This window comes from Coccidioides immitis (assembly GCF_000149335.2).
Source record: "Coccidioides immitis RS genomic scaffold supercont3.3, whole genome shotgun sequence".
NCBI classification, from domain to species: domain Eukaryota; kingdom Fungi; phylum Ascomycota; class Eurotiomycetes; order Onygenales; family Onygenaceae; genus Coccidioides; species Coccidioides immitis.
The window spans coordinates 3,396,979-3,423,442 of NW_004504308.1; the positions used below are offsets into that span (position 1 = coordinate 3,396,979).

Consider the following 26,464-nt stretch of genomic DNA (forward strand, 5'->3'; position numbering starts at 1 on the left):
TGAGATAATTAAATAGACCAGAGAAACCCCATCAAAACAAGAAGAAGTCTAGAGAAGAGAATGAATTCCAAATATTACATAGAATGATATAAAATATAAATAAAAAAAATATTAGAAGACAGTACTCCGTACAGAAGCTAGCACCAAAACCTCCAAGACCTCCAAGACCTCTAACACCAAGACCTCTAACACCAAGACCTCTAACACCAAGACCTCTAACACCAAGACCTCATCTCTAGGACCATCATCACGCACATCCTATCCCTTATCAGCACGTACTTTAACTCCATCAAATGGCCACATCATTTTTATATCTTCGCGGTTCCTCTCACTCTCCATAGCTCGCATAATCTCCTCTTAAACACACTGATGAGACTTCTTTACCTCTTCCCAGCGATCTTCAGGGACCTAACCATCCTGCTCAACTGCCAAAGTTTCAACGAGATCCTGCTTAAAAGCTAATATCTTGTCATAGAGGTCCAGTTGTTCCTGATAAAAGTGTATTACCTCTGAACTTGGGACTGGGAGAGGACATTCCCCTTTAAAACCAAGCTCTTGCCAACTGTCTTTCAGCTGCATCAGTTGATGTATGAATGGCACAAAACCATCCCGTTGCAGCGAGCCACGGTGCGAGAAGTCTTAAACCTGCTTCAAAAGCCTGACTGCAGTGATTGGCCTCAGAGACGTTTTAATGCTGCGAAACCTGTGAGACGCTCGGCTGGGCAGATATGCAATAACGGTGCGCTCGGGATCCCCAGTTGCTAGCCCGGATGCATATCGGCTAGCCGTACTCCGTACCTGGGATCGGCTTGTAACCGGACGTAAGAGAATGTCGGTCCGTAGGAATAGTTAATGGCGACCAAATTTCTGCGAGCCACAGGCTGAGACGTTTTGTCCTCCCCAAAAACACGTCGGACAGAAACGTCTTCGTCTAGTACGACATGTACAGCAGTCACACTCATTCGTGCCGAATATCCATCCTCCAGTACCTACTCTGTACCTATGCTAGTGTCTATCAACCCCTAGGCTCCCCCTTACAGGGTTGGTCCCCGCTGCCCGCCGTAGCAGGTGGCCCCTCGGATCAATATAACTCCGTGATCCGGGAATTTCACGTGACTTTAACTTCGCGATGGGCAGGCGAAATCTTGGCATCAAAATCGAACTCTGTGTGTGTGTGTGGTTGCTCCACAGACAGCGTTGGTCGATATCGACTCGGATTGACAATCCCACAGCACCGCGAAGATAGCAAACCGAGCAAGCTGAAAACGAGTCCCGTTCACCCGCAGTTCCGTTTTTACACCGAACAATTTATAGACAGCGACAATGAGACCGATCCTCCTCCAGGGCCATGTGAGTGACGGCCTACCTCCCCTTGATTTTTATATGGGCCTCGCAAGACTGATATCTGCGTAGGAACGGTCCCTCAACCAGATAAGATTTAACCATGACGGCGATCTCCTTTTCTCTGTTGCGAAAGACAAGATCCTATGCGCGTGGTACTCGGCGAACGGTGAGAGACTAGGAACTTATCACGGACATCAAGGTGCGCTCTGGACCGTCGACGTCAGCCCCGGCACGGTTCTTCTGGCAACAGGTGCTGCAGACAATACGGTTCGCCTATGGAATGCAAAGTCTGGCGAGTGTGTGAAGGTGTGGGATTTTCCAACTGCGGTGAAGAGGGTCGAGTTCAGCCCCGATGGGTCGAGATTACTCGCGGTCACGGAGAAGCGTATGGGTTACTTGGGCACAATCGTTGTGTTTGATGTGCGGTACGGAGACGGAGAGGGTAATAATCTGGACGACCAGACCGACGAACCTAGCTTGAAGATTACTTGTGAACAGAGCAAAGCTACCGTCGCGGGATGGAGTTTCTTGGGAAAATACATTATCGCGGGTCATGAGGATGGCAGTGTAAGCCAGTATGACTCAAAGGTGAGAAATCCATCGCATGTTGACTTTATGTTTTGCATACAGGGCGTTTACTGACTCGAAGCAGACCGGCGAACAACTCCAAAATGTTCAAGCGCACGAATTTGACTATCAAATCAACGACCTGCAATTCTCTGCCGATAGAACTTATTTCATTACCGCCTCAAAAGACAAATCCGCCAAAGTACGTTAAAAATCCCTATAGCCCTGCTACCTTTATCGTTATGGAAATTCCTTTGCTGATAAGTGCCAGATCATCTCCTGCCGAGACCTCCAAGTCATGAAAACTTTTGTCGCTGATACTCCCCTCAACACCGCCGCCATAACCCCAAAAAAAGACTTTGTCATTCTCGGTGGTGGTCAAGCCGCCATGGATGTCACAACCACATCAGCCAGGCAAGGAAAATTCGAGGCCCGATTCTACCACAAGATTTTCGAGGACGAGATTGGCCGCGTGCGAGGTCACTTCGGTCCCCTCAACACGATTGCTGTGCATCCAGCCGGCACTGGCTATGCATCTGGCGGAGAAGACGGATATGTCCGTGTACATCATTTTGATAAGCCATACTTTGACTTTATGTATGAGGTGGAGAGGGAGAAGGCAAGAAGATAAGCGATGAAGTTGAGGTTACGACCTATTCCTCCGAGTCATTTCTACCTTTTTTCCTTTTTATCCCCTCCCCCTCTTCCCCCTTTTGTTGCTTTTATTCGCGTCATGAATTTACGGCTTGCAATTGCGAGATGAAAATTGGGTTGCGTTCCGAGGATATGTGAGTTACAATATTTATGTGCGGTTTCTTGCTGGTAATGCTACAAAATAATAGAATTCCTTTCTATTCTTGTGCTGCGAGAACTGCTATTCTTAACGTTAAGACAACGCTAGCAAGCTTTTATTACCGACAATCCAAAATAAACTGAATCGAGTATTATGAAAGTCTGTCTGGGTTCAATAGTCGTGCGCGTTTGGAACTGCTGGCCGTTTCCAGCCACAAAGCTAAGAAGTACTGGAATAGCTTTTCCTTGGGTGCTCCGACCAGAGGGTACTGATGTGTCGGAAATTTCGACTGGCGCTTATGTCTGGCTGGGGACGGAGAAGGCTCATCAAAATCATATCCCAAAACTTGAAACCCTACGAGTATCCGCTGAGACGAATCGGGAAGGTTATTGGCGGAGAGGAATATCCACTAGTTAGTATAGACATGAACCACATTATAGGTAGAGAGCATTAACAGCCATGACCAACGGTTTTCCACGGTGTTTTCCAAAAGAAGCCGTGATCGACGAGATGTCACAGTGACACCGGCCTCGGACGATTTGAGAACCGATTTCGTGCACTCAGTGGACATTCGGGCGGCCAGCATCTGCACAGATCATGAAAATATGCCTACCAGGCCTCGACTCACCCAGGAAACGTCGAGCACTTTGACAGAGCGAAATGTCAGTGCGACGCTCCGTAGATGTGAAGATTCCTGCAGGGCCAGATTTCCAAAGAGTGTCTGGCTTTTCCAAAAATACCAAACCAAATTGGCTTTGCCCCCGCCACGGCCATGTGGCATGCGGAGCTAAATAGGCCGGGGAGTTGTTAAAGGTAACACCCATGTGGTTATCACCGCCCCTGTCACTTATGTGGACGCCCAGGGGCTGGGTCTTGGGTAGTTAAATAGGACGCGGTCATGTCCCAAAGGACGGACCTGTCGTCGTCGTTTGAAGGCAGGCAAGAAGAAAAAAGCCACGAAACGTCCGGTATTCATGATTCGACTATCTTGAATGAACGGCGCGTGCATGAGCCTTATGTACCCCGGGCAGAGCCTAAAACCTTAGCTTCAGAATTTCTTTCTTGTCCTTGAGCTGCTTGGGGCGAACAAAGGAGCCCGGACGAAGCGCATGCCAGTGTCATCAAGGTTGGGGAGAACATGCGAAAGAGTCTTTGTAAAATGCTGGACGGAGAGAGGTCCGTAGCCATTGACATTGATGGATCAGCCAGAGCAAAGGTTGTTGTGCAGAGGTCAACCATGGTACATTCACGCCCGAATTTCAAGGTTAGACTCCCGTGCGATGGCCCGTATTCCATGAAGCTAAGGCCGGGGGGGGGCGACAAGCAAGAAGCTTCTCGGCTGCTCTGTGCGTGGCGAGCGACGGAGGGGAGATGTGGGCGCAGCGTCCAGGAACCTAGACAACCCGCAGGTAGAAGGGCAGGAGGGCAGACACAGAGGGCGAGGTCTGCATTTTCTCCGGCTCGCAGGACGAGCCATTGGCCTGGGAAAATCACTATAATTGCTTTTTGGGCAGAGGAACGCGGCCGCCGGCTGTCATTGGGCGGGTGGGCGACATCGCAGCCCCTGAACGGCCTAGTCTGCTCGCCTTTCCCTGCCAAGTCAAGATCCTTCAGCGACGTGTTTCCTCTGAAACGGCTTCAACTCCTTTTTTCTCTCTTTTTCCTTTTCCTTGTCCTCCCTGATTATCATTTCAATTCGATTATCCCGCCGGTTTAAGACCTGCACGACCAGGGCCGCGTTTCTTTTCGTCCTCTTCACATTCATTTGTCAGTTTCTTCCTTTGCCCGTCGCTCTTTTTTCCTTTTTGTCTTTTTTTCCGCTCGTACTTCTTTTCTCCCCGTATGCATCTCCTGCCTGCATGTTGAAACAGCACTAGGCAGGGCAGCCGACTTTGGGCGACACATTGACTCGGTTGGTCCTGATATCTGCCTTTAAAATGTTCCCTTCGTTCAGTAAATAACTCTAACAAGCCTTGTCCATGCACAGATCATACAGCCTCCCGCTGATTGGAACCGTCGCCCCGATACACGCACCCCCCCTTTAATTCCCGACCGACGGTCTCTGAGGTCGCGACAGTTTTTTTTTTTTTTTTTCTTTCCCCTCACGCATAGGTGCCTGTCCAAAGCTTTGGCCTTTGACCGCCCGTCTCCTCGAAGACTACTCCTTCTTGGTACCCCACTTGGACATCGTCGAGCCGTCGGTTTGATTAAAAGGACGTCAGCGTTTGAGAATCACAGCGAGCCCGAGCTATTCACGGGTCGAGCCACATTCGCTACGCCTTATCTCCGCGAAACGTGACAAGGTCCGACGTCCCATCACAGGAGAGGTCTAACCCTTTTACCCAGAACAATGTCTTTCTTTGCGCGAGTTTTCCGAAAGGATGGAGGTAGCAAGAAAAAGCAGAATGGAGCCAGCGTTGCTGGGCCGGCGAAGCCCCAATGGACGGACGCATGGCTTCGCACAGAAGTCAATCCTGAGGAAGTACAGGAGCTATTGCGAGGATGTACACAGGAATTGAAGGCCAGAGGTAAGGGTTATATATTCAGCTTGCATCTTGCATGTGTTCTGACGAATGGTGCTCACTGCTTTCTACTGGAATAGCTCTTGACACTCCATTTTTACTGCTCCCATTTCGCCCGACGTCAGATCCTAGCGCTGCTCGTACATTCGTCCGTAATTATTTTAACCCACCACCCGAAAGAGCCGCGTTATTACGAGGTGACAATCTCATGCAAGAGTTACGTTTAACGGAGCCAATGGTGCGTTAATTTTGAAATGAATATACCGTATCGTCGCGTTGGAATCAGAAATGGCTGAGCATCATTCCCTAGGTCCTTTGCAGTGTTATGAAATGGTGCTGGAGTAGACTTCCTGGAGGTATAGTAACGTGGGAAGCTTATGAACTCTTTAAAGTTGGTGAACAAGGTATAGGCTTCCAGAACTCAAATCTCCTCCTCGCCATCGACCAATGGATTGACGTCTCGTAGATTCACAACTCGCCCGTGATGCATTCTCGACATTTATTCCGATCAGCGTGGACTCGGACGCTAGAACTAAAATTATTTTCGATTTCTTTGACCTTCTAGCCGCTATTGCAGCTCATGGGAAGAAGAACGGTTTAGGCGGTCGAAAACTTTCGAGATACGCTGGCTGGTGGGCTTTCGAGCACACCGACGCAGGAAAAGGATTTGAAGCAAGCTATAAAACATGGACAAAGTAAGATTCCTTGTTCATTCGGCTCTCTGTGCTGGCGGTGTTGACAAGTTTATTTTATAGTGCTGCCGATGCGACTAGTCACTTATTTTTCGCCTATCTGCGCTCTCTCTCCCCTGATTCAATCCGTGGCACAAATGGCATCGCTACTCTCCCATTATCCCTCCAAACGTTGGTTCAAGGGACAGAGTACCCTCCAGAATCACCGTCCTTGCTCCAAACTCAGACGACAAAGGTTGTTATGATCGTCGATACAGTTTCCCCTACTCCCTTTGCCTTACTACGGCGGGCAAAGAATTTTGAATACCGCGATAGCGACACCGTCTTGAAGAGCTTTGCAGGCTTCGAAGATCCAGCTCACGCATTAAGCGATGAATGTCGCCGCGTCTTACGATGCATTTCAACCACAAACCAATCGGAGGTGTCAACGACCAAAGCATCCACAAGCTTGCGGGATGCTTCATGGTCGCGTTTCGAAGACATTGGATTTGGAGGCTCTATCGAGGAATCAGAAGATGAAGAGCTCCCATCCTTTGGAAAGCCACCGCAAGTTGGTTTAAGGTCAGCTCCGGCTTCGCGTACCGCTGACCTAGGTCGTCCAACTACGCCCTCGTGGGCTGATTTCTTGTCAACTGGATTTACGGACGAACAGCAAAATAGAAGCCGCGCTCCTCTTCTCTTGCCGCCAGATAAGGTTCTTCCACCAATCCAAACTGTGCGTGGACAAAGTTCCCAATCCCACAAGCGCTCATTTGACCAGGAATCAACACTTGACCCAGGTGAGCTGGCAAGCATTTCTATCCTAGATCTTGATGATTCATTCTGGTGGGTTTGGATCAGCAGTTTGGCTGGTGAAGAGCCTGCCTCACGCAAAGCAGTCTTCGGACGTTGTGCTCTACTTGAGACCATCATCGCTGGTGGCAAGTGGCTTATCTTGGAGGAACAGGTGAAAGGAGCAGCACCAGAACCTGATGCTGGCGCCTATATTGTTGAGAAAAAGAGCTTTTTCGGTTTCAGGACAAGAAAAGGGCGGTTGGCTCGGCGCCGATCTGCCGCAAAAAAGAACGCCGAGCCATATAAATCTACTAACAACACCGCACCAATGAGCAGGACAAGCATTGGACCGGATCAACATGCCAGAATCCAGGCAGCAGCTGCCGCACTTCAGAGAAAACATAGAGAGCAAGAAGAGGAACAGGCTAGAGCCACCAAATCAATGCAGGCCGACTCTTACTCGGCTCGGACCAACTCTGTACTAACTCTGCAGCCGTCCATCATGAATGAGGCTTCCCATGCGATGAAATGGGCTAGCAACTATGATAAAAGTGCCGTCCGGGCAGCTTACCTTGGCAATACTCGTGCTGGCACTGGTATCCCTGCTGAGAATTTGGATATTGGCTGGAATGGAAAATCTCCCACTAATTCCACCTTTACTACGGATCAGGAGCCAAAAGTCCCACCGAAGGACGGGACCCGTGCAGTCCCTGAGCCTGTATCGGCTGCCCCGCCTCCTCCACCTTCTAAGGAGGTGCAACCGGAGAGGTCAAAGGCAACGCAAGTAGCTGAACCTGCCCCTCCAAAACAAGAAACTGGTGAGCGCACATTTCCCATACCCTGGCCAGGCATCGCCAGATCGTCCGGTGAATCCACACGTGAACATGGAAAACTGAAGAAGAGACCAGGAACCTCAGGACTCAAGGCGCTCTTTTCGAAGAAGAAGTCGGAGACAGCCAGCAGGTCTTCCGTAGACAGCACGTCTGCAGCTGCTGCCTCTGAAGGTCGGCCTTCGCGATCCGGAACGTTGACTCCCAAGGGGATAGCTGCTCGTCGGCTGTCGATGTATGGCCAAAAGCAGTCATCCGAGGAGCCATCTACCCCTGTGACCCCCAATTCGCCAACTCCCCCGATTGTGGATAGAAAGCCAACACCGGTTGCTCCACCAGCGCCCGTGTCAGACCCCACCCCAGAGACATATGATGGTCCCTCGAAATCCCGCCGGGAAGCTGAGTTTAACAATCTTTCCCGCGTAAACACTGCTGAGCAGGCGGAAGCGGACCATCACTTTTCCAATTTTGACCACCAGAGTCCGATAGTTGACCAGCCTGCTTTCCTGCCTGTGGATACACCTACCGCCGAGTCTTTCTCCGAGAAGTCCCCAACTCCTCCGCAAAGTGAAAAGCCGGTTGAACCCAGCCCAGTGAATGGACGTACAGCTCCTTCTAGCCCTGTGTCCAGCGAACAACCAATGCCACTCCAGGATCGCTGGGCACAAATTCGGAAGAATGCTGTTGAGAGAGCAGGAGTGGTTGAAGATCCCACCCCGAAAAAGACTGCGCCGGAAAACCCTACTACCGATGACCCAACACAGCAATGTCAGTAATGTCTTATAGATTTCTCATCCAGGCTCCCACTAACGTTCACTTCTTTTAGCTATTGAATTGCGAGCGGCACGTATTCGTGCCCGTGTTGCTGAACTAACAAAAAATATGGAAGCCTCGAGATAGTTACCTGGATTGATTGGAGGTCCTACCTGGCCTCGTTCTCGATGTATTGATTAATAGCCATCTCAATATTCTTCCACTTTTTATCATTTATTGTCTGTTCGCCTTTTATTTTCTCTTTTTCTTTTTCTTTTATTTCCTGTACCTGACTGATCTCGGATCGTTGGATCGATACCCATTTTTCTGACATACCCATTAATTGATTTGAATTTACGCACATTTGCGATTTTAGCACATGCTGGGTGTTTTTCTGTGTCTTACTAGTACGATTTTAGTGAATCTCCTGCTTTCTGTACTGATGTACCTTTTCGAGTTGCTCTGAGTTGATTCTCATGAGATGGCAGTTCGTGTAAGACTACATCTAGGATTCTCAAGTTTTCTCCCCCTTCCTTGAGGGTGACCGACTGATTTATACATGGGTCTTGGACTAGATATGTCCTCTTTTCCTCCCGAGCTTCAATTCCGAGCCGTGTGCTAACTGTGCCATCTCCTTGTCATATGCTTTTTTGGCTGGTCTCTCAATCGTTAAATGTCTCGATAGTCACAAACAATTGAAATATTTCCTTGAGATGCATCTGTGCCTTTTCTTTTGATTATGTACAAATGGCACGTTTGATTGGGCATCGTTGCCCTTTTTCCTAGTCCTTCCTGTATGCATTTACCGGGAATTCATTCATGGGATAAGTGCTGACATGGTCCCAGCTGTGACAGTGCCTACCTACGGTTCCTCCCTAACCTCCCCCTTATTAACCTCCAAAACACCCGGCCTAGCGCCCCTCTGGAACCCTCTTTCCTAGCCCTTAATTCTTGTCCTTAATTAATTCCCTCAACGCCACCCAAAGTCTCCCCTGCAATCTGCCTTACAAATCTCCCTAGGATCCCCTTTGTGATTCACCTTACCACCCTTCCTTGGAACGCCTTGTGTTGTCTTGATGATTACACTCAGACTCCCCTTGTAATCGCTCTTCAGTTCCAACCACGGCTCTCAGAGAACCTTATTCAACGTTCTTCAAGCATTTATCAGCCACATCGGCTGTGGAACGATGGATGTGGGCCAAATATTCAGTATCATATCATTTTACGGAGTACGGTCAGTAATTTTTGCTCTTAGCGACCAAACCATGTATTCAATTTATCCAGAGCTAGCAAAAAAATAAAATTAATAAAATATGAAGATTTTAAAACATCCAAAAGCCCATGAGACTTGCAACTCGCAATGCCAATGGGATATTTCCACTTTGTCTCATAATCGCATATTGTAACCGCCTAGGGACTTAAGCCCTCGTGCGTCCCTGCAACTTATTATCTCCAGCCAAAGATCTTGTACTTCAGCTTATCCGCTAACCCCGTACAATCATCATGATCAATCTGAACGTCCATATCCTTCCTCTCCTGCACCCTTGGCAAATCAGGCTGGAGAGTTTCCTTCTTCCGATCCAACCCGTGCGAGATGTTTCCCAGACCACCACGCTATATATACAAGGCCGTTAATGTGTCACCCAAATAAATGGAAACAAAGCGAAGGTGAAGGTCGGTTTTGGAGAGAGAGAGGGGGGAGGGAAGGGCTGCTACAAGAAGCACTTACACCAACATGATAATCACCCTCCATACTTGGTCGTATCGCCAACGGCGGAATGATGTCCACGTCGCGCGGTGTTTGAGAGGTTGGTTTTACACCGCGCGGGCCAATATTGCCGGCTCCTCCACGCTGTTTGTAAGAGAGGGAGTATTTTGTCATTAAAACGGGAAACTGGGGGGACGAGTTGGAAATGAGGGGATCCTACGCCAACGGAGTAAGCACCGTCTCCTTGATCGCCCTCCTCGCCTTGACGGGTTATGGCGCCGTCGGCGTAGCTGTTAGGTTTTATCAAGATCAGTAAGTTAACGCAGCCATGTTGTGGTATGATACGTACACGGTGCTGTCGGGGTGTATATTCCCTTGTCCTAGAGAAGCACAAGGGGGCCAGGTCAGTTTCAGGTTGTTGTGCCCGGAGAGATCATAGTTAGCTTCACCCATGGTTTTGAGATGAATAGAACTGAAGGACACAGGGGATTGATACCGCCACGGCCATGAGACACGACAGGTACCAGTGTATAATCTGGGTTCTCGGTTGTAGGCTTGTTCGTTTTACCCATCGCTATTTTTGGGACTTAGCGGGATGGGATGGGTACAGGATATAGACTTAGATAATGTAGTTTTGCTTGATTCGAATGAAGAGTCTTGGGTATGACGAATAAATATCAATTGCAGGAAGAACTGTTCCCTTCAGCTCTTCTCAAACAAGATCTTTATATCCGGGGACTAATCTTCAGTCTTTGCTGTGTTCCAGTTAGAATTTCAACAAATATATGATGAAATCTCGCAGATGCAAAAAACAGTCCTCTATCACTGCAGTCTGAGAGGCTCCGGTCAGGCCCGATAATGCTTTAGGGGCAGAGGGAGCTTTCCGGGCCAATGAGCGTTTGCCAAGAGAATGGAGATAAGATAAAGTCGCCTTCCCGGCCAATCGGAGACGACGATCAAGCGGTATCCCACCCCGTATCTTACCGATAAGATAATCCAACAAGAGACACGAAAACCACATGGAATGCAGATACCAATTGCAAAGTGTATGAGAGGGGTTGGCTATATCTACAAGACCTTTTCGAATAACATACAAAACGACGATAGATAAAAGTAAGAAACATAATAGGATTGCTAGTTGTAGCTCTAAGCTTCTGTGGAATGCTTTTTCGTCTCCTTCGGGCCGCCAGTGGTTGGGAGACCCATAAAGATCTTGAATGAATCGTAGCTGTTGCGGTCTGTCAGCATGTTCTTGAAACACAGAGGAGGGGGCTGCAGAAAGAAACGCATACATCATCCATTGGAGACCAGTCTGTAGAACAATAGTTAGATTTACTTCGGAAATAGAGCTCGGGGCAGGCTTTACTCACCAATGTGCCAATCATGACAATTCTGACAGGAAGACCGTTCCACAACCCTTTGAATCCGATATCCTTGTAGATTCGACTCATCGCTGTACCGAAGGCTTCCCCGGGCAATCGATTGGCATTGAGCTTGCTGACCATGACATCGGCAGGGTGAGACACAGCAGCGCAGAGAATACCAGCGAGATAACCACCAGTAAACGCAACAGCAGTTTGTGCCCCCTTATTGTAGTCAGACTTCTGGCCTGGAAGTCGATTATAGATCATTTCCACGATTCGTTCGAAGGAGGCGAACTTCATCATTGTATAGGGAATTTGACGACCCCAAAGTGGGTACAGGCCCTTGTACAGGCTAGCTCGAGGGAACCTCATTAGAGACACAATAATTTTCTACGTTAGAGCAATGGTTCATCTTACCCTGCTACACCTTCCTTGCCAACGACGTGGGAGATTCCGCCAAATGTGGTCTTGGCAAATGGTGGGATTGTCGTTTGCATTCGCACTTTGACAGCCTCGAACGGACAGAGTGCGACGTCCGCGATAAGTTCTGCCGATGCGCTAGCAGCTAAATAAACAGATGTTCTCCATCGGATAGCGGCGTCCTCCCCAAGGAGATCAGAGTAGAATTTCTTGAAAAATTCATAGCCGCCGTACTTGAACGCTCCTTGCGCCTGTTTGAGAGATGGATAAGAATGTTGCCAAACCCCGTGGGCTTTCGGCTATGGGAGAGCATAACGTACGGAATATCCATTCAAGGTTGGACCCCAACCAGTGAATATACCGCGAATCCCTTCAGCGCGGCCAATTTTTCTCCACGCATCGAAGTTACCCTTATACATGGTAGGGTCCACCTGAAGGCGGCATTTTGCCAGATCCAACGGAGTCACAGCAGTATGCGTCAAGCCCTGAAATATTATATAGCCCAATATAAGTTCGATAGAACATGCATAATTTGAAAATAAGAACGCGGCAGGAAAAAAAAAAAAAATTGGTCAGGCTAAAATTTGGCCTTGGTTTATACTCACGCAAGCGAGTAATCCTCCAAAGGTACAGGCCGCATAATACTTTGGGGAATGCAGCTCGATCTTGCCAGTCTTAGCTTGCGCCTTCTGGCTAGCTTTATCAAATTCCTGGGCTGCAGCGTGTCCCACAGCTTCAGCCTTGTGTTTGACATCGTCCACAGCACTCCATGCTGGAAAGAGACGCCTCTTAGGAACAGACGCCGGCTGGACCTCTGCCGGCTTCTTTTCCTGTTTGAGTCCGTATCTCGACGCAAAAGCGCTGGCGAGAGTGTCTCGCGAAGGGAAGACTGAAGGCATTTTGTACGTAATGTGCGTCAAGCGCCCAGACTAGGTGTAAATTGATCTAAAAACAGTTAATAAGCTGAGATCCCCAGGAACTGATCATATTGGTGTAAGTGCGGAGTCGTGGTATTGCAAAAGTCCAGGATCATGTGAGGAAAGTGGTAAGCATAATCTCACTAGGTATGATACTGGCAATTAAAGCCTTGATATCGCCCTCTCAGTCAAGCAAGATTGCAATGAACTCCTGTGGAGTTGGGTTTGTTATGATGACGTCCACGGCCTACCGGGTAACCGGAAAGACAATGGGCGTTAGGGTAATCTAATATCCGAGAGTAAAGCTCTAGGCGTGGGGCCAATGAACAAGACACTCGCCAACACAGCCAGTTCAGCAAGAGACCTGCTGGTTCAAGAAATAATATTGCTGCGGCCTAAATGTCAGCAACGGGGACAAAGGCTGATGTAGATGAGGTTAGGCGGAGTTCGGGAGTTGCTTCTGAATTTCGGGAAAGGTTGGAAGGGGCGCTAGGCCACATAGGGAACGCCGTCCTCATCCGCAATTCTTGGCATCATTGTTTATGTAATGGTGGTGCTCGTCCACGGAATAGCGACGGTGACGCTGCGTGTTGACTCGAGATGCTGGCATTCTATGTCGTCTTGCTCTAAGGACATTGAGACTGTTGCTTCTTGCACACTTCACGCCCGGTCCTGGTCTCTATTACGCTTCCTGGGACTTCATTTGTGAACTCCCTGCTTGTTAAACACCCCGCCAACCTTAGGAGGGGCATGTTATTCTCTCAATAGCAAACACGATCAGTTGTTCTTGGAATAATAGAAACGAGCAATGACTTCCTACATATCCGCAAGCGAAGCATACAAACGCGAAAGGTCTCCCACCAATTGGGTGCCTTCATCCTCAGCTTCACAACCCCAGTCTTCATGGTCAGATAAATACCGCGGAGTAAGATCCTCCCCACCCACCGTCTCCCCTTACTCCTTAGCCCAGCAAGAAGTAAAGCCGCAGAAGAAAGGAAAAAAAAAGTATTAACGAGCCACTCCATAGGCGACAGTAGAAGATCTCGACCCTCCACCCGCCCTCTCCACCTCACCTCACGACTCTATCTCCTCCGCCCTCCTTGCCGCCTACGAACGCGACTACACTCACCTCACTGTAATCTCCTCCACGTCCCGCTCTCTCCTTGGCTACCTCAGCATCCCGCGGTTAAAATCCTTACTTAAAGATGGCACCGTCACCGAATCCGATCCCGTAGAGAAAGCCATGCACAGATTCAGAAGGAAAGGGCATGTTTACAAGGTTATCACGATGGACACGCCGTTAGAGGAATTGGAGAGATTTTTTGAAGGAGACATGGGTGGTGGAGAGAAGAGAGAAAAGCAGGACTTTGCCGTGGTGACGGATGCGAGCAGGAAATTCGTGCTTGGGGTTGCAACGAAGGAAGACCTAGAGCAGTTCGTTAAGAGGAGACCGGCTTGATTTTGATAACGGGCTTCCGAGCCTATACTTCATGGATTCGTTTGGGAACCGCCGGTCGGCGGATGATGATAGATTCTCTCAGTTTCGGGTGAACAAAAAGCGCATCCGTGAAACCTATCGGGAAGATTGCTCCGTTTATACCTGCTTGCCAGAATCTCCCAATCCCGAGTCACGGCTCAGTATCGAGGGTGCAACGACATTCCGAATGTAAGTTGTATTAAATGTACAGTACATCCAAAATACCAGTTTTCCCAGGGCGTTCTCGTCAGAATGACTGTAAAACAAGCATATTGTGGGCTTCAGAGATTGAAATTCAACATTCACATTAAAAAGGAATAAAGCGATTTCACATAGAATCATCAGAGGACCTCACATGTCTTGTTAAAAAGAGTCTATATCTTGATGGCTGGTTAGGTATAGCTGGGGAAATACCTTGAATAGTACGGACTCCCTGCCCTTGAATGTAAGGCCAAGTGGTCAGGTTATGTATATTAAAACACGGGAACCGGCTTAACAGTTCCCCATCGGTAGAGCACCATACTGAAGAAGCCTTCGTAGCCTTGAAGGGGCTATTCATCGGACATGCTTCAACCTCCTTGTGGCTTCGGTCGCGACCATCGCACATATCGCACCAATAAACAAACACATCGCAATCCCATTTGGTCCCTCAGCATTGAGATTCATCCATTGGTCTTCTTTTGAATTGGTCGTCTCCTTGGCCTTGAGCTCTGGTTCGCTCTGTGTCGATGATCTATTCGGTTCTAGAATGCTGAAGACGATCCAGCTAATAAACGTGCCCACGAACTGAGGAAGAGTAGTGTACACGTTGAGGACGCCGAGGTATATTCCGGCCAATTCGCCAGTGGACGCGGATTCATCGTCTTCTACGTCACTCTCGAAATCGCTGTCTCCATCATGACGGTGGTTGAGCCGAAGGACACTGGCGTTATCGAATTCTAGATCGGAATTGTTACCGTCCGTGGTTTCAAGGGGTAGGTAGGCACTATGTCTGTTGCTCGCTCCTGCAGAGGTTATCATGGTAACTGTGGAATTCCGTGACGTAGAGGATAGGGCCAGCCGATTGATTTCAACTCCCATGAAAGCAAAAGGAGCCCAGCTAGTAACAGCCCATGGAATGCCGCAAATGGCTACGAGGAACGTCGCGAATCGAACCGATTTTGCCAATGGCGCGAATATCATTGTTGCAGCGAAGATGATGTGCGACATCATCCACGCTGTCTGCAAATCCGGCCGGACAAAAGCGATCTTTTTGAGGAGACGGACGACACCCCGAGGCGGCCGTGGAGTGAATCGCCCTCTTTTGTTTTCCGGTGAGAGGACCCCAAACGGAAGCACAACGGAGCTAACCAACGTAATCATGGAGAATATTACGAGTGACAGACTCCCCAGGCGACCAACCTCGCCAAGTGTATCTTTTGACTGTTCAACGGCAGATTTTGGCACTTCATATCGAAAATATGTCTCTCCAACCCAGGTGCTGCTATAGAAAAGGAATGGAAACCAACCTAGAAAAGCATTAGCGAGGGTTTCTCGGAGGGTTTTCTGGGGCGTGCATACCAATCCAAGCCCAGAATTGCGCCCAGCATATCGCCTTGATTCGAGGTGGCAGATTAAAAGTGGTTCTAAATAGCTGAGAGAGTATTTTGATCGCGCCGGCTCGACTATCCGTATCTCTACAAAGGTTGAAGTTTTAGTATTGGAAACTTGAAGCGAGCAAGGTAGTTCTCCACGAACCTGACGGATAATAAGACTCTCTCTTTAACGGCGTACGAGGTGACAGATACTGCTGTGATGAGTGACAGGGCAGCTATCACCGTCATTTGCTTGAATTGAGTATTTCCAAGCGTGGTGCCAAATCTGCTCAGCATGTCGACAGACCCAATTGCATAGCCAATAAGGCTTCCCACCGCAGTCATCCTACTTGCTGTGATAGGACTGAGCAAAGGTTCACATTGTTACAAATCAGCGAATTGAGCTTACCCCAAGCAGACCCCAGTTGCTGCTGGGGGATGGGCAGTGTATCCACTATTAAACTCCGGCAACATGCCTGAACTGTTCGACAGAATTAGAATACGTCGAAACAAAGTTTAAAGGATTATACGCACCAACATTTATGGCGAAGTCAGTGGCATAAATGCTTAAAACCGCTACCATTATCGTCACTGACTTTCTCTACTTGTTGGTTAGCTTCCGCACAATCGGCATCAAATACATGCAGCATTGTTCAAGGAGACTTTCAAAGTAAAACCCTAGTCTTAATGCAGGGTCGAATCCGACGACGTACCAATTGTGTATCGCTTATAAAGATCGAAACAATCTCGGTTGTCCATCCGAGCACGAAGAGACAGAGCGCAACTACCAGAGAACCCCCGATCATAAACGGTCGTCGGCGACCCCATTTCGACGTCGAACGATCAGCTATTACTCCAACCAACGGCTGCATTATTAAGCCCGAAAGCGGGCCAGCTATCCATACGAGCGACGTGCGTGACTTCGTTAACCCGAGCTGAAGGAGATACGGCGTGCAATCTGATCATAATCATACCAGGAAACTTGTTAGCAAATCTTCTGATAAACTCATAAAAGGAAGATAGACGGCGGATGAGAACCAAAAAAATAATAAAAATAAAAATAAAATAGAAAATAAAAAATTAAAAAAATCAAGGAAAATGTGAGCAATTACATGTCATTTCAATTCCCCAAGTGAACCTTTAGAACGGAAGGCAGCACATGAGAACGGTAAAATCAGCACAAGTTTTTTCAATCCAACGCCAGTTAAGCATGCAACCAGGCGTAGATATTGGAATCGAAGGATCCGGGGAAAACCAACGCACTGTAGTCCAACCAAGCTGAAAGTCAACAGAGCCATGCGCTGGGACTCTGTCCGCCCCTTGATGGAGGGCGTCCCCATCCATGATGCCCCTTGTCGCATGGCTCACGCCCCTTCAGATAAGGGTACCAGGCGAGCGTAGCTACCGCCAAAAAATTCCGTTATTGCCTGACTATGTCCTGTTGGTCATTCACGGCTTTTCGTAAAAGATGAGTCTCGTCTGGAAGTTTTGACAGTCCTGGTGAAAGATCGGAAACCAAGCGAGCGACGTAAACATCAGACGGATCGAGTTGAAAAAGATCGGGGGTGGAACTAGGCCGATCTATACATCGTACGTCAAAGGACCTGCAGGTAAAATGCCTCACACTAACATGTCAAGCCCAACAATTTATTCAAACAAGCAGACAGACATAGGAGCGGGAGATCACGTTGGGCAAATCTGGGAAGACAAAAAAGGACGTTTCGTTTTGGATCAATTTAACTCAGCGTGGAGAACTCCCCTTGGCGCAATCCACGGTCCAAGCTCCCGGCCCAGGTTAATTGCGCGTACTAAGCTCCAGGCACTAAATTTAGGGCACTGAACTGCGGAGTCGCGGCCCAGCAAAACGGTTGTCGGGATCAACAGATGAGGAAAAGCCCGCAGAGATCAATCCACTGAGCGTCAGAATGGACTATATATATGTGGAATGGAGGGTGATGACAATGGAGTATGGAGTACGGAGTACGGGGCACGGGTTCTCCATGCCCGTCTTACCCCTTTGTCCACGCAGGAGGCGGCGTCGGCACCGGACAGGGAAATATCTGCACGAACTGCGACCTACAGGCAAAAATCGACAGGGGTCTGCGTTTAGTTCTCCGATTCATTGGGTGAAAGCGCTGACAACCGGAGCGATAACTCCATAAATGGCAAACATTCGAAAACGTATATTTGCTACTCCGCATGGCTGGTTATGTCCCTACGTGCAGCCTTTAGTTCCCTGATATCTGCGATCCCTTCTCCCACAGCTAACTAGTTAACTAGATCCAGGCTCCGTGACGGAACTCTTACTTAATTTTCGGGTTGGTCAACAGCACCTCGAATTTTAATCCAAAACTCCTCTCCGCTAAACTTCAGGCTTCCTTTGATCGGCTTCGCCTCGGTCGGTCACAGTCATGGAGGGTACTATGCGAACTACTTAGGCTCTGCCCTTGGCATTTCAGGTGCCCATGGGGGCTAACTAGTTGTGTTCCAGCCTCCAGCCTTTCCGCATCGAGGATGCAAAGGACATTGTGATAATTCAACGTACCTTCACCCCTATTTCTTACCAACGCTTTCCCTTCTTCCAAACTCGAGTTCCACAGTGCCTCGTGGTAAACAGATGCTCGGCAAGTGTCTGTTTCTCACCCCGTCCTTCGGATTAGCCGTGTTCAGTTGAGCCGCCCAATTTTCGCCGAATTTTCTACATCAGCGCTTGGGGCTTTGTGGCCTGGAAACGCCTTATTGACTATGAGAATGAAGAAGTTGCCATGGCGCAGTTGAGGGAGATAAAGGCTGGGTTTATGGACAGGGAAGCTTTTCCAGAAGCTTTGGCTGTTTTCATTGCTAAGGGTATTCCTAACAGTCATAAAGCACTGTCCGACGACTCATCAAGTTCATTCGACGAATCTTCCGCTATCTTGTATACTGTATACAAACATGTATTCCCCATCATCTGAGGCACGTGGTTCAGCACTGCAACCTTGCCCTGCTGTGAAGAAGCTGAACTTCCGGTTTCGTGCACCCAAGGTTGCGCATGTTAGGTCACACGTGTAGATGATGTTTTCAGGCAGGTTTCCATCTGGCGGACGGACCTTGATTCTGTTGGAGTCTCAAGAACAGTAATCCAGAAATTGCCATCAGTGCTGGAGATCTATATAAATGTGAGATATTGTGCATTTTTGAAACAAGCTGTTATAATTTTGGGGGCATGGTAGAGGATCATATGCTTGACAACTATACCTTTAGACCTACCATTAGTGGGCCTTGTAATCAGTAAAAAGCTGTTTGCTAGAGACCTTGCTGGATTTAACGTCGAAGGAAAATCGCTGTCATCCATACCGCGCCAATGAACCATCTGGAGGCACACATTCATAACGAGGTATATCCCGGCTTTATTACTCCGACTCGATGCCAGCTTATTTCATGTCCTTCTCCCTCTGATGTAGGCTTTCATATCTCTAGAGCCTGTTATTGGGCACTTCATGACTCTCAGGAAGGTCTCATTGACACCATATGCCACCACCTTATTGACTTCTCCTCACCGACGTCCCTTTTGTATTGACACCATCACTGTTAAACCTCAACTCATCCTTCTGGTTTGGGAAGTAGTCTCTTAAGACACTGGTTTTCTATGGCGCGCAGCAAGAGAGCGTCTCTGTGTCCAATCCAGGGTAGTTTCTAAGCAGCTTGAGCACCGAAGTAAGCTTGCTATTCATACATCCCTCGCACAGAAATCATGGATCCTCCTTGATATTGCGCTGAGCAGTCGGATTTAAATTTTTGTGATTGTCTAGCGTTAAAGAGACCTCATCACAAGCTATCACCGCCAGGGTGTCCCTCGGCAACATCCCGCCCAACCCTCCCTCGCCAAGGCCCCCTAACCGCCCTTCTCCCATCGGCACCCTCCCGAAACTCCCCACAACATCAAGCTCAAAAATCTGGGGAAAGCTTTGCCATGCTTGCTTTTTTTCCAATTCTTCTTCTTTCTTTTTCGCTTGACCTTAAAACCCCCGTCCCGCTTTTTTTTTTAGGATCCTCGTGAAAATCACTGCAAGGGACGCGGGGGCCTGCAGGCTATGTGGCTTGACAGCTTGACCCACAGCCATGCAGGCCTGACGTGGTTACAGCCTGGCAGTTAAGGTCGAATGACGCCCTACTTCTTCATGGTGCGCTAGTTATTATATGCATGCTTTCATGACTATGTACGGAGTACTCCGTATGGAGTAGAGCCTTGTGAAGCACTTGAAATTGCCAAACCTTGGGACCCCAATTTTCACTGTAACTACTCCGTACTCCGTATGGTTTCCTTTTTTTGTCCTTTTCACTTTTCTTTTCTTTTCTTTTCTTTTTTTCTTTTCTTTTTTTTTTAGAAAGCCATAATCTCTCAGCCAATCTGTCCCAACCTCACAAGCCCCCTGGCTGTGATTGCCCAAATATTTATTCGAAAGATGAAAGGGAATCGTCGTACGGATTGAATTGAACAGAAGACAGATCATATACATCCAGAAAACGTAACAAAAAGCTGCATCACTCATGCTTAACAAATCTAAGAAACCAGTGGGAGAAGCGCCACAAAAACCTTGGCTGCCGAATTCATTCTCCCCATTCATTGCACAAAAAAACAATACAGATGAAAAGGAAAAAAAGGAAGAAAGAAAAAAAAATAACACAAATAAGTGAGAAGCTTAAGTCCTAAACCATTACCACTTTTCTTTTCCTTTTTCATTCATACATGGGGCAAAAACGAGTTTGATTTATCAACAAATAAGGATATTTCTGCACATCAACAATGTGGGTTCTGGAGCCTCATAAGCGGTTGGGTGCAGTTGTAAGAGGCCATTGGTACCCAGCCGCGTCACTGAATTTGTATCCGAATGAAGCTGTGAAATCGTCAAGTACCGGAGGACCACGCGAGCCTACAGAGAATCAGTAACTCTTATTACCAGTTCAAATTTTGGGACGAAAGCATACCATAGGGATACTCCATTGGGATTATATCCGTATTATCATCGAGATAATGAAGAAGTGGTGTGAAAATTCTCCAGCTGGCATCCAGCTCGTCGTCACGGACGAAGTTGGAGTGGTCGCCCTTCAGCGCGTCTAGAATTAACGACTCGTACGCCTCAGGGATCTTTAAATCGGAGAACCTTCGACGGTACGTGAGATCGAGCTCGGTTTCGACTGTTTGCATGGAGAGACCGGGAAGCTTGGAGTTCATCTTAATGTACACCGACTCGTTGGGTTGTACGCGAATAACAAGTTCGTTTCTGGGAATGTCTTTAAATATGCCGGACGTCACGTCACGGAATTGAATGCGGATTTCAGTCTTCTGCTCATTCAAGGCTGTAAAATATGTAAGCATCCAACGCGAATTGGGTTCAGAGGCTTTGAGACCCACCTTTCCCAGCTTTTAAAATGAAGGGGACGCCATCCCAGCGTTCATTCTTGATATAGGCCACCATGGCGCAAAAGGTTGGGCATCTGGAATCTTTGGGAACAGTGTCGTCCTCCAAGTAGGAGGGTTTCGTTCCGTCCAGGGATCTGCCGTACTGTCCAATAATCACATTCTTCGGCTTGATAGGGTCAATACCGCGTAACACGCGGACTTTCTCATCACGAATATCTTCTGCGGAGAAGGAAACAGGACGTTCCATTGCGAGGAGGGTGAGGACTTGAAGTAGATCTATTCACGATTATTAGTTGAAATTAGTAAAACTTAACATTGAGTGACCTACGGTTCTGCATCACGTCACGGATGATGCCGAACTCGTCAAAGTAGCCTCCTCTTCCTTCCGTACCGAAAGGCTCTTTGAACGTAATCTGCAACCTGTTAGACCCCCTGAGAGATTTCATTTTCACACCCCAATGCCAAGGGCATACCTGCACGTTGTCGATATGGTGTCGATTCCAAGTAGCATTGAAGAATTCGTTTCCGAATCGAAGGATGAGAATATTCTTCACCATCTCTTTTCCGAGATAGTGATCGATACGGAAAACTTCGTCTTCTCTCCAGTTAGGCTGGAGCGCTCTTTGCAGCTCGCGCGAACTCTCGAGATCTTTGCCAAACGGTTTCTCGACCTTTATATCACTATCGATGAGCACTCGACTCGGCAAAAAGAACGTGAAGAAACCGATGGACTCACAATAATCCTTGCAATGCCTTTTTTCGGGTAGCAGTTCTTTTTTAGGTGCTCTGATACGGGGACGAAAACGCTCGGAGGTAGGGCCATGTAGAATACTCTGTTCTGCTCGGTTTTTCCCTTCTCTAGCTCCTCCAGGTGCTTATTCAAGGCGATGAAAGAGTCATCTTGATCATATTGACCGGCGACATATGTGCAGAGTTCACAAAAACTAGCCAGCTGCTCTTCGATCTCTTTTGTGGGAACTTTAATGTACGAGCGGACGCGTTTGATGAATTCCGCATGGTCCATCTTCGTTCGAGCATATCCGATGATCTTGATGTCTTTCGGGAGGAATTTGTTGCGGAACTGGATTCGGGAGTAAGCTTTCGATTCTTATGGTGGGGTCCGGGGTAAAGAAACTGGGGACCTACGAGGCCAAAAAGGGCCGGGAACTGCATCAATCAGTATCGATATACGTGACTACTGCGAATATTCAACATAGTCGGACTTACTGTTTTTTTCTTTGCTAGATCACCAGATGCGCCTAGGACCACGATGACCGTATCATCTTTGAGCTCTTTAGCGCTATAATGAAAATTAGCTTAGTAGACTGACATCACAGCTCTCTAGGGTAACAGTAGGCTCCAGGACTGAAATAATCAAAAACATTTATTCCCAAATATTGGCTTGCTCTTCGAATATCTTTGTCATTCAGCCCAGCACCGTTCACTCGATACTACATGTAGCCCGCCAACAGCTCTGGAAGATTTGCCCAAGGACCGGGGAAACTTGGCTGGGGAGCAAAAGCACCCGGATAAGAAAATTGTAGACACTCACCTAGGATTCTGGTGCTCCCCATTGTGGTTCTGTGAAGGTGACATTGTGCAATTGAGGTCTGTGGTTCGAGCTGAAATGATAAAAGACGAAACGAAAGGGAAAAAAAAAAAAAAAAGAGGGATGCGGGCGGGGAGGGGGAGGGCACTGTTCGGCACACGCGCAAGACGAGAGATATAGATGGTCGAGGAGATGTGTGTTTTTGGAAGATAAAATCAATGGAGCATCTAGGAATGAGAGATGAAGATGGTCAACAATCGAGGTTCAAATTGAGTCAACGTGCGTAGCCGGGAAGACGTCGCAATGGGGTGTTTGAGGTGGCTCTGGTGGTGGGGCTGGATGCTGGTTATCCTGATAGTTAACTAGCGGGATAACTAACCAAAGAAGCTCGAATGGAGTATTTATGCGGCCTCTCACACCCTTATTGTCTGAGGATGAGGATCTTCTCTCTCTTTTTTTTTTTTTTTTTTTTTTTCTTTTTTTAAGCCAGGTGAGGACAGAATGATGTAAGAAAGAAAACAGAGAAGCGTCTAGCAATAGTATTTGAACGGTGGCTTGAAGGATAGCCGACGAAAAGTGGTTAGTTGGACAACATACTCGGTTCCTGCCAGCGTACCCAGGCAGTTTGATGATCCAACTAACCTTCGAGTCTATGAAGCGCAAAAGAGAACTTCCGAGTCCGGCGGTCGCTGGACGGAAATGATGTCAGATCCACGTGAACAGTCCCTCGCGAATGATGCGATCGTGAGATGCTCCTTTTTTCAATTCCCGCTCGGGAACAGGTGCACTACAGCAGCAGTCAGCCGGTACCATCCACTGTCAGTGCGTTCTTTCTGAGAGCTGCAGGACAGGCGTTCCCGGTCGATGTTAGTCGTTATAAGTTACCTGTTAACTAATCAACTAATGCCGCGTTCCTAATTTAGGCCAGCCCGGGTTCATCTTTACCATCTCTTCCGCACTGACCATGAGTGCCGTTGCAATAATACGACCGTGTTCAAGGGAAGATCCCATGCTGATACCGAAGTGGAGTCATGAAGTCACATCCACTCCGACGGCCTGCCGGTAGCTTGCCCTATGTTCGTTAAGTTACATCCGTAACCACCTAAAAGTTGACTAGGTTAGTGACAGTTTCCTCGTCAAAATCGTTGAGACAAATTAGTAATCATCACATCGATCGGAAAGACTTTCAAGCGTTCGAGCCTGCGAACCGTTCAAAAATGTCGACGGGAAGAAAGACACGACATCCGGTCGAGCTGCAGCAGCATCATTCACCCAGCTGAGGATCGGTGATTAACCCGCCAACTACGGAGTACATAACTAACTAACTGATTACTCGGCCCCAGGCCCTGTCGATGATCGTACCGGGCCCCGTATGTAAATAATCAGAACGAGGTTCAATTAGCCAACTCGTTACTTCGTACTTCAGTCACCAGCTGTCCCGTACATACGTCCTATGCACCTCGTCCAGTCTTTAGAGTCCGGTGTAATTAAATATTCCCTATCCCAAATGGACAACCCTACGGTCGAGATGCCATCGCCAATCATGCCGGCGATAATGCCTCTCCAGACCGCAGGTAAGTTTAACGTAGGGACAGAGGACTTTGCTGACCCGAGGCATAGAGAGCTTTGCGCTCGAGCTATACTCTTAGCGAGACGATCCCGAGGCTATTCAACGAACACCGATTTATTACGGAATGGTGGCGTAGTTAACCTGGAATCCTTCGTTTCTAATCCAGAGAACTTTGACTAGACTGACTGATATGGGACGCCAGGCTCAATACTAATAATTACATCTCGGGGTCCCATGATAACAAACGTGATAATTACATCACAACTTCAGCCCGGTGGGATATAGGGGAATGACTGGCCTTGCACCTGGATTTTTTCGCCTTTACGGATAGCAAGCCACCTTTCCCCAAGACACTTTGTCGCAAAGTTATGATGATAGATATCAGCTGGCTTCAATAGAAAGCGAAGAGCGCTGTCCCTTGAGGGATAGAGTAGCTCAAGAGCTCTTCAGTGTTGCATCCTGCATTCTCTGCACCTCTGGCAAGCCCCATCTTTGTATTTAATCACATCCCACTACTTCTTTGATCGCGGCTCTTTTTCTCAGCTCAATGATCAACATCAACTGCATGCATTCTCCTCTGCTAGAAAAGCACAAATGTCAAAACTCTTCTCTCCTGTGGGTGCCGTATATACACATGAATCACTAGGACTAGTCCCTAGTGCTGCTGTTGTACCGTGGATGAAATGCTCATATTCTTGTGTCCATCTTCATCGAACCAATTATTTCTGGCCTCTCACTTGCTCCGCCACTGATCAGCAAGGCTGCTGTGCATGCTCAAGTATAATGCGATAGGAAAGGCCTAAAGAGAGTGACTCATTCCAAAGATATTCTAGATAGTGCATGCAAGTGTTCATATTTCTCCTGGAGAAGGAAGGGGCTTGTCTGGTCCTCCAAATTCTGTGAAACAGGATTCCGGCAGTGGAGGTGTATGAGCGGAAAACTGCCATATCACTTGAGGGTCGGACACTTCTCCAAATCTGTAATCATAACAGTAGAATCCACCAGGCAAATCTCATTACTACTGAAGCCAAGCCAATTAGGGACAATGGCTTGTGAAGAAACTCCTGGATCGAGAAGAGCACTATCTTAACCTGCTCTTTTGCCAGTTTGCTGGCTCTAGCCTCTAGCATGCAGCTGCGCTAGAGTCCGTATCAAATAGCATGCAAAAAAGGATGCTTGCAATGGATGAGTTGCAGGCCAAGTATAACTTGTGAGGCGATGGCTCGAGTGACAGGGAGACAAAAATGTTGATGATATGCAGCCTCTTTCGCTTCATGGATATTGATTTTAGCTGCACTGTGACAAAACATCAATGAGTGCGAATGCTCAATTTTTCCACAAATTTGTCCCTGACTCTACCAGCTTGATTGGCTGTGATGCTGAGGAAGAGGCGCGGGTTGCATGCGCGAGTAACAATACAGAGAATGTGTGCATATTTCACCAGGAACAACAATAATCTGATAATGATTGGTCGTATATCTGGCTCCAGGTTCATTTCATGAATGGTAGATCTTAGCAGCATGAAGGAATCCTAGGACTTGGCCGGCGTTGATGATTGTTTACCATATAACTAATACGACCATATCATAGAGTATTTATAAACAAAAGAGACAAGGAAAAATCATATTAATGCTGGCTTGGGCTGCTATTCACCTGAGTTCAAAATCGGTTTGTATTTAAATATTGAAGCACAAAGCAGGGCTGGAAGATCAAAAAGATCACAGCTTCCGGAGCAACGAGTCAAAACTTTGCGACCAACTTCTACAATTTTGCGAACTGCTTCTGTGACAGAGAGCCGAGGTCCAGATCGGCTACTAACAGATTTACAAAAAGTCTGATGAGGAGGAACTCTGCATTATTTCCTCAGCGAATGTAGTGCTTGAAGCTAAAAATATGATAATAATTCGGTATCAATATCCAAAGGTTCCTGTTGAGAAGGCTTGAACTGGGACAGGGATGCTGTTGGATCCCCACACAAAGCGCCATTTTTGCTTTTCGTTATTGCGTCTTCCGCCACGAAATGACGATCGCTGCTTTGTTTGCAGAATTCGCATGGCGGACGGCAAGGGCTTGGGAGACAACAAGGGTCGGCGCGCTCGTTCACTGAGAGTCGCAGTTCGGAATCCGCCGAGTGCTCCAGCCGGGAAGACACGTCTCGCCCAGGATCAGGGCTGTTCAACGTTCGTGCTTCTGAACCCGTCGATTA

At 47.9% G+C, this 26,464-nt stretch overlaps 11 protein-coding genes across 11 annotated transcripts; 5 read left to right on the forward strand and 6 right to left on the reverse strand.

Annotated features, from left to right (window-relative positions):
* Positions 1 to 111: 111 nt before the first annotated feature.
* On the reverse strand, positions 112 to 962 carry CIMG_07670 (uncharacterized protein; the record flags this gene model as incomplete). Its single annotated transcript, XM_001240506.2, has 3 exons — positions 112 to 258; positions 508 to 573; positions 792 to 962. 3 exons carry the CDS (start codon positions 960 to 962, stop codon positions 112 to 114), a joined length of 384 nt encoding a protein of 127 aa, XP_001240507.2.
* Positions 963 to 1,192: 230 nt separating this feature from the next.
* CIMG_07669 (eukaryotic translation initiation factor 3 subunit I) lies at positions 1,193 to 2,689 on the forward strand. The gene is made up of 4 exons (XM_001240505.2): positions 1,193 to 1,350; positions 1,414 to 1,932; positions 1,997 to 2,113; positions 2,183 to 2,689. The coding sequence occupies exons 1-4, from the start codon at positions 1,324 to 1,326 to the stop codon at positions 2,540 to 2,542; spliced, it is 1,023 nt and encodes a 340-aa protein (XP_001240506.1). The 5' UTR covers positions 1,193 to 1,323; the 3' UTR covers positions 2,543 to 2,689.
* A 166-nt stretch (positions 2,690 to 2,855) lies between these two features.
* Positions 2,856 to 3,680, reverse strand: CIMG_07668 (uncharacterized protein; the record flags this gene model as incomplete). The annotated part of the gene is made up of 3 exons (XM_001240504.1): positions 2,856 to 3,113; positions 3,333 to 3,491; positions 3,621 to 3,680. 3 exons carry the CDS (start codon positions 3,678 to 3,680, stop codon positions 2,856 to 2,858), a joined length of 477 nt encoding a protein of 158 aa, XP_001240505.1.
* Positions 3,681 to 4,366: 686 nt separating this feature from the next.
* Positions 4,367 to 8,612, forward strand: CIMG_07667 (morphogenesis protein). Its single transcript, XM_001240503.2, has 8 exons — positions 4,367 to 4,616; positions 4,692 to 5,232; positions 5,307 to 5,464; positions 5,537 to 5,630; positions 5,693 to 5,921; positions 5,982 to 7,510; positions 7,601 to 8,290; positions 8,349 to 8,612. The coding sequence occupies exons 2-8, from the start codon at positions 5,055 to 5,057 to the stop codon at positions 8,420 to 8,422; spliced, it is 2,952 nt and encodes a 983-aa protein (XP_001240504.2). The 5' UTR covers positions 4,367 to 4,616; positions 4,692 to 5,054; the 3' UTR covers positions 8,423 to 8,612.
* A 1,109-nt stretch (positions 8,613 to 9,721) lies between these two features.
* On the reverse strand, positions 9,722 to 10,555 carry CIMG_07666 (uncharacterized protein; the record flags this gene model as incomplete). Its single annotated transcript, XM_001240502.1, has 5 exons — positions 9,722 to 9,889; positions 10,005 to 10,127; positions 10,204 to 10,273; positions 10,333 to 10,363; positions 10,480 to 10,555. The coding sequence occupies 5 exons, from the start codon at positions 10,553 to 10,555 to the stop codon at positions 9,722 to 9,724; spliced, it is 468 nt and encodes a 155-aa protein (XP_001240503.1).
* Positions 10,556 to 11,022: 467 nt separating this feature from the next.
* CIMG_07665 (mitochondrial phosphate carrier protein 2) lies at positions 11,023 to 13,097 on the reverse strand. Its single transcript, XM_001240501.2, has 7 exons — positions 12,829 to 13,097; positions 12,373 to 12,712; positions 12,088 to 12,252; positions 11,765 to 12,018; positions 11,354 to 11,699; positions 11,276 to 11,295; positions 11,023 to 11,211 (listed from the first exon to the last, which is right to left on the reverse strand). The coding sequence occupies exons 2-7, from the start codon at positions 12,664 to 12,666 to the stop codon at positions 11,130 to 11,132; spliced, it is 1,161 nt and encodes a 386-aa protein (XP_001240502.1). The 5' UTR covers positions 12,667 to 12,712; positions 12,829 to 13,097; the 3' UTR covers positions 11,023 to 11,129.
* A 159-nt stretch (positions 13,098 to 13,256) lies between these two features.
* Positions 13,257 to 15,667, forward strand: CIMG_07664 (cystathionine beta-synthase). Its single transcript, XM_001240500.2, has 2 exons — positions 13,257 to 13,609; positions 13,712 to 15,667. Exons 1-2 carry the CDS (start codon positions 13,493 to 13,495, stop codon positions 14,141 to 14,143), a joined length of 549 nt encoding a protein of 182 aa, XP_001240501.1. The 5' UTR covers positions 13,257 to 13,492; the 3' UTR covers positions 14,144 to 15,667.
* Positions 13,813 to 17,079, reverse strand: CIMG_07663 (sucrose transporter; the record flags this gene model as incomplete). Its single annotated transcript, XM_001240499.2, has 7 exons — positions 13,813 to 15,669; positions 15,722 to 15,837; positions 15,899 to 16,088; positions 16,145 to 16,216; positions 16,270 to 16,336; positions 16,449 to 16,693; positions 16,995 to 17,079. The coding sequence occupies 7 exons, from the start codon at positions 17,077 to 17,079 to the stop codon at positions 14,717 to 14,719; spliced, it is 1,728 nt and encodes a 575-aa protein (XP_001240500.2). The 3' UTR covers positions 13,813 to 14,716.
* Positions 17,080 to 17,897: 818 nt separating this feature from the next.
* CIMG_07662 (uncharacterized protein) lies at positions 17,898 to 18,395 on the forward strand (the record flags this gene model as incomplete). Its single annotated transcript, XM_001240498.2, has 3 exons — positions 17,898 to 17,916; positions 18,066 to 18,153; positions 18,227 to 18,395. The coding sequence occupies 3 exons, from the start codon at positions 17,898 to 17,900 to the stop codon at positions 18,393 to 18,395; spliced, it is 276 nt and encodes a 91-aa protein (XP_001240499.2).
* Positions 18,396 to 20,191: 1,796 nt separating this feature from the next.
* On the reverse strand, positions 20,192 to 23,104 carry CIMG_07661 (glucose-6-phosphate 1-dehydrogenase). Its single transcript, XM_001240497.2, has 9 exons — positions 22,692 to 23,104; positions 22,367 to 22,439; positions 22,286 to 22,306; positions 21,876 to 22,220; positions 21,613 to 21,810; positions 21,468 to 21,552; positions 21,131 to 21,415; positions 20,704 to 21,075; positions 20,192 to 20,648 (listed from the first exon to the last, which is right to left on the reverse strand). The coding sequence occupies exons 1-9, from the start codon at positions 22,733 to 22,735 to the stop codon at positions 20,539 to 20,541; spliced, it is 1,533 nt and encodes a 510-aa protein (XP_001240498.1). The 5' UTR covers positions 22,736 to 23,104; the 3' UTR covers positions 20,192 to 20,538.
* Positions 23,105 to 24,141: 1,037 nt separating this feature from the next.
* Positions 24,142 to 24,438, forward strand: CIMG_07660 (uncharacterized protein; the record flags this gene model as incomplete). Its single annotated transcript, XM_001240496.1, has 1 exon — positions 24,142 to 24,438. The coding sequence occupies one exon, from the start codon at positions 24,142 to 24,144 to the stop codon at positions 24,436 to 24,438; it is 297 nt and encodes a 98-aa protein (XP_001240497.1).
* Between the last annotated feature and the right edge of the window lie 2,026 nt (positions 24,439 to 26,464).